General features: G+C 35.3%; 1 protein-coding gene across 1 annotated transcript in view; it reads left to right on the plus strand.

Annotated features, from left to right (window-relative positions):
* Nucleotides 1–11,322, plus strand: part of LOC107598168 (potassium voltage-gated channel subfamily H member 3-like) — a 98,711-nt gene that overhangs the window by 50,608 nt on the left and 36,781 nt on the right. The window contains exon 2 of the mRNA XM_016289443.1: nt 8,980–9,213. Coding sequence (XP_016144929.1) covers nt 8,980–9,213 — 234 coding nt within the window. The remainder of the gene's footprint in view (nt 1–8,979; nt 9,214–11,322) is intronic.

Here is an 11,322-nt window from a genome sequence, read left to right on the forward strand (position 1 = left end):
CAATGGAAAGTCCCCACCAAGATATCGAGCTTGTGTGTGCATGCTGAGTTTGAGGTAAGACCGATCTTATTCAACAATTGAGAGAGACTTCAGATCTGTCCAAGTGCTGTCTATTAGAGCCTGCTCTGAGTCTCAGAACAACAGTTACACTCTCTAAATTGACTAGTGTGTTGTTAAAAAATATTTGAAGCCCTTGAACTGATTGACAACAGTAACCTCAGTTGCATATTAGAATGATTTCTGAAGGATCATGTGACACTGAAGACTGGAATAATGGCTACTGAAAATTCAACTTTGCCATCACAGAGTAAATTATATTCTAATATATATTAAAATAGAAAATATTTATTTTAAATTCTAATAATATTTCTCAATATTACTGTTTTATACTGAGTGACATGTGATAGTCAGTGGCAATCTTAACATGGTGAATGGTGTCCTATTCCAAACATAATTCAGTCACCAGCAACCTTACTGCTGACACACCCACTGCTGTACATGCATTGAGCACCATCATGAAGGCCTGGTGTCAATTAGATGTGTGCTAATGGGAGCAGGTGTAAAAGTTCTTGGAGCTCATAGTCACACTTGTAAACAGTAGCAGCCCATGAGTAGTGGTAATCAGCTGTGATCTGAGTGCCAGCTGTTCTTGCAAGTTGCTGTCCGACTGAGCAGATCTATTTAGGATCTGTACTTGCCAACTTGTGAGACCGGGAAATACCTGTTGGACAGAGCAGCGCAGCTGTCAAAACTATTCATCAGGGTTTCCGAAGGCAAGTAAAAATACTTTTCATTTACAATTTACACTATGGAAAGAAAAAGCTTTGGATTCCACTGGAGGCAGTTATAATGGCAGGTGTCACGCATCGGCTACTGTGGAGGAACGAGGAGACACAGGAGTAAACTCAAAAACACAGTCTTTAATCTTCTGATTCGGGGAAACACAGGACAGACAGAGACACACGTAGCACATGGACGAATAATACCAGACAAAGAACATAGAACAAAACACTCCTTAAGAATACAACACAATCAGGGGAAGACGAGACACACCTGGAATCAAATTGGAAACACTCAGGGAGCAGGAACAGGAAAACCAAATAAGGGCATGTAAACACAAGAGGGAAAACAAGGAACACATGGGGAGGAAAACAACAAAACAGGAACACAAGTTTGACAGCAGGTACTCAGTGTATTATTCTAAATCTGTAATCTCTCTTTCTTTTTGCTGTCAATTAACTGTACACATATAGGCACATGACAGGTAATTAAAGAGAAACCTGTCCTTTGCACTACCAGAAATATTCAAGAGCAATGCTACAGCTCGGAGGGCAATATGAAATGTCAAACATGTCCTTCAATGACAACTGTACAGGCCAGCCTCCCCAACATATGTGGGTTTGTCTAAAATTAACATAACTGTTACTAGTTGTATATCAAAAGCGCATGACAAAGGAGTACAGTCCAATAAGACCTTTTAGTAAATACACAAGGAGAAAAACACCAGCAAAGAATCATACATACAAACAAAACCGGACAGTGAGCTGAGGGCTTAAAGACCTGGGGAACGTAGTCAGGGAAAAACAGAACAGGCGTGGGAACTAATCAATCAAAAAACATGGACACTAACTTGAGGGGGAAACGGGAACCAAGGAAACAGACAGGCAACACAGGCATAGGAAATAAAGCAAAACCAAAACAGGCTATAATCCTGACAATAGCTCAATGTGGCCAGTTGTATTACTAACCTAAGCTGGACTTCAGGTAGTGGGGCGCAGATCATGAGACCACCACAGAGCACCATTTACTGTACATAACAGCAGAACTGAGGTGATAACATTGATATTACTGTAGTAATTCAAATCAGACTACATTCATATCACAGCCGAATGTGATCCATATTCAAACCAGATACATATTTGATTTTTTGCAATGTGACTTCCTGAAATATAGCCAGTTTGTAATAAATGTAAATTTTTTCAGCAATGTAACTCATTGTTTTGCATGACCAGTAATTAATGTACATGCTTGATTTATCTTTGGCATGAAGAACAGCAGGATGGTGAAAATGTGCAGTGGTTAAACATAAGACCTCTATTCAGTTTAAGTTAGAGCCCATCTATTTGTAAATACTATATATTTCTATATTTAATGTTGTCACATTTATAAAGTCACACAAGCAAGACAAAAGGCAGAAACAAATTAGAATGGGATATTTTGGCTTGTGCTGTGAATGCAACAGTAAGAAAGAAAATCTCACCCTGTCCATGTTTGTCCTCCAGAATGCCAAATACTAAGCCTTTGCACCTTTGCAAAGTTTATAAAGGAACACTATCTGAAAAGCATACATTTGAATGCCAATGCACCCACTCTTGCAATAGAAACCATGGAGTTAGACAAGTCATTGCAAATGAGCATTTGTCCTGAAAAAGCTCTGTTAATCACAACTAAAAAAGGCAAATGCAGCCTGAATGAAAAGACTAATTCTGTAGGTCACCGCACAACGATGACAGATGTCTGGCAACACCGGATTGTGTCTAAAAATCTGCATTTAAGAGTTTAGTGCATGCCAATTGCAGCCATATACTGTATATAAACCTGTAATACTGTCTGGCAGAAAGGTTCCCTGAGATTTCTGTTTTATGTCTTAGCTGCTTTGAGATGAGTACATGTGGAAGGTTTCACAAACGCATTGCATTTGGCTTAACAAACAGTAATGGGAAATCATTAACCTTTATGAAAGCAGGTAATTATTATTAAGAATATATATTAATTTAGCATTTGCTGTTGCAGTAATCTTGTAGCGACCTCAGCTTCTATATTTTTAATTGTCTTTATATAAAAGGGCTTGAATTTTAGTTCCAAAAGGACTTTATCCAAGTTCTTATGACTGACACACCACTTTGCACAATATTCTTTTCTCAGTTCTTTTGATAGTACATCTCTGATTGCATCTCAATGCTGCTCTAGATACAGCAGAGCTGGACTCTTTAGTATGAGTTTTTAGTGTGTGGAGGTTGTATAGCCTTCAGCTCTCCTGCTGCTTCATTTAGCTCAACCAAACTCTAAGATGTCATAATCAATCAAACATCCCTTTTCTTCATACAACCTTCTCGTTATTCAAGCCTGTCTGTTCCTCTACGCCCATTCTTGAATTATATCACACAGTGTTTGAATGGTTTTAAATATATTGTGATATGCTGTTCAATCATAAGTGGGATATTGCTTTTATTCTCTATAAGTTTAATAAACAAGACTGTAATATTAAGTAACTTCTGTTTCAGACACAATATTCCCAGTTGCAGCGAAAATAGCTCCAAACAAAGCCACGGCATAACTGTTACATGCATCTGAGCAAGACAGATGATTCAAATGAATATGTTTTTGATCAAATCAGAATGATTCAATGACTTGCATACTCTCTGAATAGGCACTTCTTTTGAATAAGTACTTACTTGTGTGTGTACTTGTATATGTGTAGTATGACGTACTACAATCATCATGCTGTCATATTGTCACCTCACTGTCATTCACAAAACCTCTCCCCGGTGGCCTCATGGGATAATTTATGTGATTTTTGAGTGTGTTGTTTCAGTTGTTCCTACATTTTTTCATAAATTTAGATTACGTTTTAGTGCAAAAGTTATTGTTGAATCCTGATTTGTTTAATATGCTCAGATTTCATGTACAAATTTGTGTGTATACACACTTAGTTATTGAGACCCTATGTTTTGGATATATTTTTAAAGCTGTTTGGAAACACAGGAAGTGTCCTCATAAACCAATACACATATAGCACTTGGGCATAGTGACAAATTGGTTTATACCATCTCAGTTTAATCCAGTTCCAATCTGAACTGGAGAATTGGAGCTCTGGCTACCATGCCCTTGTTCTCTGTGCCTGATTCACACTAGACTCAAACTCACACAGACCACACTCTACCATGAAATAGTTCATTATTTATGGGAAGTCGCTATTGGAAGTCTTGTTATTTTATTCATCAAGGTCCCCGTGGTTCCTTAAGCCCTGTAGCAAGATATCTGCTTAGCAGAGGCTGTTTACATGAAGCATTTCCAAGATCTGAGATCTCTTCTTGCTTATCTGTTCTGACTTCTCTTGTACTGAAGTATCCAGAAACACTCATGCAACTTTATTCTTCAGACATTGGAGTTCAACTAAAGCGAATGCAAATTGCTCTATATCTTAAATACTAATTCATTCTCATTCAAAGTATAAAAAAATGAAATCTGCTCAAGCACTACATTATTTCGAGTCACCAAGAAAGACAAAATAGTCCCTAACATTCCTGTATCATCAGTTTGACATAAATAAAACAAGTTATTGGTAAATCCTGATTTGGTACATTACTGCTTTTTTTATAAATGCACAAGAATGATCTTAACTTGAGTATACATGAATTCCATAACAGTTCTTTTTATGAAGCTCACTATAAAAGCATTGCAATAGTGCATAATTTTAGTTTTTAAAGACTTCCTCAATCACTCCTTAGATCATGAATTGAGGCTTCATACTAGCTTAATGTCAGTTATGTTTTCTTTGAAGCGTTTATCAGCACTGTATGTTTGGTTTGATTATACGAAAGAATGGTGACTTGGTGGCACTTAACTATCAGACAATTACAATGACAAACTATATTTTTATATTTCTATGAATTTAGCAGACACGTTTTTTCTAAACAATTCAAGATACACATTTTATCCACTGCATTCCCAGGGAACTGAACCCAAGACTTGTTTGTATGTTTCTAGAGCCATGCATGTTACAGGAGCTCATTACTGAAGAATATGTGCACACATAACACACATACTGGCCAAATGTTAACCTTGAATGCACTGTAAGTCACTTTATGTAAAATTGTCTGTCAAATGCTTAAATGAACACATCTCGTGAAGAAGCAGTTCAGTTATATGCTCTGAAATTCTTGCCCATTTTACTTGTTACAGGTTTTTGCAACCTGTCATACAGATTAATGCAAATTTCATCATGTTAGGGTCGGGGACTCCCCAGTCTAGTTGGCTATTCAAAAGTGAAAATTTATATAATCTTGTTATTACCTGAAATAACTTTTTTTTTTTTTTAAAGTTGCCTAAGCATAGCCCCCAGGCCAAGCCTCCAGTTGTATACACAGTAGGCTAGCTTTTGAGATGTGTTGACAAAGTAAAGCATTTCATCTAAAATTCAAGGGGAATTAAATGTATTTTGTAAAATTAATAAAGTCTATGAGGGAGAAAAAGCCACAGGCAGGGTAGCGGAGATAAATAATCATTAAAATTAGTCTATGTGAAACCATACAGAGCAAGCAGCAGTATCTGCTAGCTGTTATGCTAATGCTTCTGTAAGAGCAATTAACATGTTACATTGTCAGCTTAACCTTTATTCTGTTGTTTATGGCAAACAAGAGAAAAATGAGAAACAAGACTGAACAAATACAGAAAAATATTAGCACTAAGGGGCCTGCTTACAACAGAAAAAGTGTTAAATATATTTGTTTTTATATAGTTAACTGAGCTAAACATATGCTGGAAAATAGGCATACAAAATATATCATAAAATAAATGCATAAAACTGTATTTGTTTAAAATGATTGGCCTATTGAAATGAAGTATTTGAGTTTGTGTTGAAATCTCAAATTTTGGACTATCATAGCAAATATATCAGGAGACTTCAGGGAAAATCTCCATTTGCACTCCACATAATCTCAAAAAGAGGAAACAAATGACATATTACAGAGATCTCACATGTGATTTTCTTTCTGTTGCTTGAGGCACTTTGACTCAGCTGATTAAACCATAAAAACAAGTGAACTATTAAACATTATGCACCCATTATATTTTTTAATTTGTAAAGCAAACTCATTAAACAATAAACTTTGGTAAAATATCTTGTCTAGCCATAAAAGAACACACATTAGAGCTTTACAACCATTAGTGCAGTGTTTGAAGCATTAGATAATTGAAAAGGTTGTATCCAATTCATAGTTCAGATTAGTGGTACAGCGTCAAGTTATCTCATTAAAAACATATGTAGGAAAGAAAATAAGAAAGAGGAAAAAGACAGACACAGTGAACCGATCAGATGTATTGTCAAAACATTAATTCCAGCCTCTCTTCTATTACTTGATTAATGCGTCAGCAAGAGAAAAAAGAGGGATATGTGTAATAGATTAATGCAGTTTAATCAAGTTCCATGGTGACATCATCTCTGGCAACATTCAAATCTAAAATTTGACAATAAAAGTAAACAACAACTTCAGATTGTCTTGTAAACAAGATGACTATTGTTTATTTCCCCCATCTGTTGTGTCATATATCTCTCTATTCAATCGCATAGAGATCTGCAGACCACTCTAGGTGAGAGTGTTTTGTCCATCTGAGGGGACCTGCATTAATCACCCTCATCTTGTATTTTACATTGGTAATGTTTCATCACAGCAACAGCAGGCACATTTATTAAGACTCATATGGAAGTGGTTGTTAGTGGGATTCGCATCATTCATTACAGAAGTAACGAGAATAAACAGGAAGTTGCAGCCAGGTAGGAAATATGGGGCTTTAGCTGAGAAAAGCAGAGAAAACATGAGTCAATCACACATACTGACTACACCAATGCAGACGTAACACTGCTCATGTACACAACACATAACGAATAAGACACATTTCAATATTTTAAACGTAGTTTATCTACTGTGATACCAGGTCGACTGATTTCCACCTTTGTTTGTATTGACAGTCAGTGACTGCTACCCACCAACTAAATAAGTAAATGTGAACATAAAAAATATAATAAAAGAAAAAAAAAGCAATGAAACATCTGCACCAAATACTGAAGAAGTTAAAGAACTAAAAAACTGAATGGAAAATGCTCCCCTCTTGTCGGACTGGGACATAAAATACAGATACGATTTTTAAAGTAATTGTAACAAAATTACAATACAAAAGTCCTTGTAACAACCTTGCATGTACTGTTTGTATATATTTGCACGTGTGTAGGTATTTGTATTATTATTACTATTATGTATTATTATCACTATTAATAATACATAATAGTAATAATAATACAAATACATATACTACACACACACACACATAATGAATATATTAGTTTATATACATATATTTATTATTTACCTATTTTATATATTTTTTATTTAAAAACATTTTTTTGTTACTTTTTACTTACAAATACAGAACAATTATCTTTAAAAGTATTGTTCTTTTGGATTGTTTGCCAAAATGTAATAATAACTAAATAAATAAAACAAAGTCCTTGTAGGAGATATTTGCTAGCATCACTTTTCATGTCCTCTCCATCCTTTCTTCACACCCCGTCTTCTTTCTTGAAAGCTGTTCTGTTGACTTCTTTGTGCTGTTGTCTTGAGGATGTGATTAGTAGCTTTTCTCTCCCGCTCCATCCACTTTATTATAGCATGAAAATGAACCTGCAGCTCACTGCTCCATTTTAAATACCACTGTCATGGATAAATCTGCTCCCGTTCACACCCCTGTGAAATATTAAACACATAGAGAGAGAGAGGGGCGCCCATCAGCCGATGGATCAATATTTGCACCTCAGTTCGAAGCAATAAATATTCAATTGGTGAGAATATGATTATGACTTCGTAGCCCTAAGAGATGATTTAATGACTGCTGATGAATAAAGGCAGTGCATTCCATTCTCTTTGTGATGCATGATGTGCCATTTTTAATCATTCTTTTCTCTCTTTTGATGATGAAAAGCCATGCTTCAGAATACGTGCAGTCTGAAGTCAATGCGTGTTTGAGCTTGTACTGAGTTTACAAGTGAAACATGTGGAATAATGCTGGGCTTTAGATTCAGTGCTTGTTCTTGTTTCGTCATTCACACATTCAGATCTGAATCATGTTATTTTGACTCTGCTTGCCTTTTTCTGCTTTTAAAAAATAAAAAATCTTGCAAATTGCTAAATGAATTTGATTTAAAACACTGCAGCCTGTACATCTCATGAAATGAACAAGGTTGATAAACGGAATTTCATCCAATGAAGGAAACTGTTATAAAAAACGGTTATGCAAAGTAATTCAGTATTGATTTATAATTTTTTAACAACACAGTGGCCCTTAAAATTATTCCAAAAATGTATTCATTGCAATAATAATAATAATGAAAGAGAAAGATGAAAAATTCTCAAGAATACATTTTAAGTTTAAAAAGATAAAATAAAAGATATACTGCTTAAATGAAGAAAACAAGCATTTGGACATGTTTTGCTTTAAAAGTTAAGTTAGTTCTGAGAAAATGTCTAGCAGCATTTGTTGACAGGTGCCACTTGGCTTGGTATTTTCTAATGCATTCATATTTTGGGGGCTACTGTATACAACTTTGATATACTATATCAAATACTTCATACTCACTTCATACATGATATTCAGAGGAAATAGCAGAAATATTAAACATAGAGTGTACAAATACGCCAAACAAACATTCACTTAATGCAGTTATAAACAGTGCAAAACATTACATAGAATGCAAACCAAAATGTTTTTAATACGTATTAATTGAAAGTTCATCACAATGTCAGTGTATATAAATGGCTACTTTCTTCAATCCTATCACATTCATCCAGGCATGTATTAAAAGGTCAGAGGGCAGCAGACAAAACAGATTCCCATTAGACTTGTGGAAAGTGTTTAAAGGTACCTTAAAGCATTGTTGAGAGGATGTGTGAATTGTTCAGGCCTCAAGTGAGTCTGGGGTGAGTGTGATAACAGAGCTGGAGAAAATATGGCTAACACAAGGGATTTCTGTTAACTCGTATTATTTTTGTTTCATTGCATTTAAATTTTTTTTTTATAGCTGCTCTGTAGTCAATGACTCTTTTATTCTGGGCTTTTGTTGAATATACTGAGTGTTGAAACTTTGTTGCATTTTTTATGAGCAGACTTTTATCTCTTTCTCTTTGTTGTTTTTTTCTCTCACAGACAGTAACTTTGTGCTGGGAAATGCGCAGGTCCAGTCTCTGTATCCCATCGTGTATTGTTCTGATGGCTTCTGTGAACTCACTGGCTATGCCCGTGCGGAACTGATGCAGAAGAGCTGTGCGTGCCATTTCCTGTATGGGCCGGAGACCAGTGATAGGCTGATGGCACAGATCCAGGGTGCACTGGACGAAAGGCGGGAGTTTAAGACAGAGCTGGTCTTCTATAAAAAAGGAGGTAGGAGTCACATCGTTAATTAAATGCCTTTGTCTCCTGCAATAAAACCAAATGACCAGGGCTTTATCCCAATTCCCATAATATCGAATCTAAATAGTATGTAAAATCAGGATTAGTCCATCCCAAAACTTAGTTCATGGGATATGGCATGCCAAAAATGCCTGAATGTTATGCTGTTTTTCCCCATAAACTGTTATTTATTTATTTATAATTAAAACTATATTATAACATTTTGAAATTATTTATTAATAATAAATTATATTATTAATAATTTAATTATCAATTATTACTGTTAATAATCACAATGAGTTGCATTAAGACTTAAATGTGACATACCTATATTCCGAAAGGTAGAGGAGTTAATTAAAGAGGATGTTAAAGCAATTAAATAACAATAGTTATGTTGTGGATAAGGACACCAAATCAAAGCAAACTCTAAAATCAATTAATCAGAAATTAATTTTGTATGTACTGAATTGATTAGAGTGATAAAGCAGGCATAGCTGCAGGCGATAATGAAATGAATTAACACAGTGGCATTTGATGGAGGGATAAAAATAAAAGAACAGAACCGAGCGATGTACAGAAAAATACTTTTTAAAATTTAATCAACCCAAGATTTTCTTCCTATCTTGAGACAATGGATTATTTGTATTATTATACAGCTTTCTGGAATAGTTTGGTCGATTCTGCTGTTAAATCATGTATAATTGACTGTAAAGAAAATGATTTCCTACATAGCTGTGCTACAGATTTCCCCCATAGTCTAATAAAATAATTGAACCTCAAATCGATATTTCAAGTGCATTTACTTATTTAGTAAGTAGCAATGTAATAAGAGGGATAATGTAAGTATATAATACACATTATTCTTTTACTTATTGATTAACGATTATGCATTTTGAATATGAGTGCTTGGCATTTTTATGGATAATAAAATGTACAAATTGAATAAATGCAACCTGAGCTTATATTAAACAGCTCTGAAAGAAAAAACATCTATAATGGCTCACTTTAAATGTAATCATGAGCTTCCCTCACAGTAGATTACCAAACAAATACAGTTTCAGTCCAGACTACATATATATTTGAACAAATTGACTTTAAATGCCTGCCTTGTTCTTAACCGTGTGTCTGGAGCAGCTGAGCATAGTAACATCATAATTGAGCAGCTGTCTGTCTTTTCTCTCCCTCACCGATTTCCCCCAAAATAACACAATATGCCTTTAAACCAGTCTTGAATAAACAATGCCTCAGAGATGACTGTGATTTCTGATGGCTTGATTTGTTCCATGTTGAACATGATACACAGAAAGAGTGCAGCGTGTCATATAGTTAATGCCATCCACGTTTTTACCCACTTGTGGTCAAGAGAACACAATTCCATCCGTGTACCAGGAGACCATTGTGAATTGCTGTGAACATAGAGAGTAGACCTCTCTGTCAAAACCTGTCATACACCAGAACAGGTGGAGAGAATTTGGCAGATATTTAGAGCAAAAGATTCTCCAAACACAGCAGCGTTGACAGCCGATTTCTCACCTGATTCACTTCAATTTACCATTCGTGCAACATGCATCAGAAAAAAATTACCCCCTGCAGCCCGAATTCAGAGTCCAATTCATTCATTTGACTGGTTTGTAAGAGATACTCAGGAGCTGTTTGTTGTCTTATCAAAGAGAATAGGCTATTTGTGTACTCTATCCAGTTTGTAAGGTTTGACTGTGGATTGTCTGAACAAGCCACTGCAGTCCCAGACAGAACTCTGAATGTTTCCTCCATCACCTCGCCTCTGTGCATCAGCCACAACCCAACTTCCAACCAAGCATGTTCTACCTCTTTCTTTCTGTTTCCCTCCGTCTTGATTTAATGAGGCGTGGTATGATGCTCTGGCATAATGTTGAGCAGCTGCAGAATGTCGTAGAACCTGGATGTGTGCACAAATACACACAGACACCAAACAGTGTATTCTGTGCTCAGCAGTCAAGACATGTTCTGCTCATCTGTCCAAAGATTACATTTATAAACTTTCAATTATACAGTATATATATATATATATATATATATATATATATATATATATATATATATATATATATATATATATAT

This window comes from Sinocyclocheilus grahami, unplaced genomic scaffold, assembly GCF_001515645.1.
Source record: "Sinocyclocheilus grahami isolate Dianchi unplaced genomic scaffold, SAMN03320097.WGS_v1.1 scaffold246.1, whole genome shotgun sequence".
NCBI lineage: Eukaryota > Metazoa > Chordata > Actinopteri > Cypriniformes > Cyprinidae > Sinocyclocheilus > Sinocyclocheilus grahami.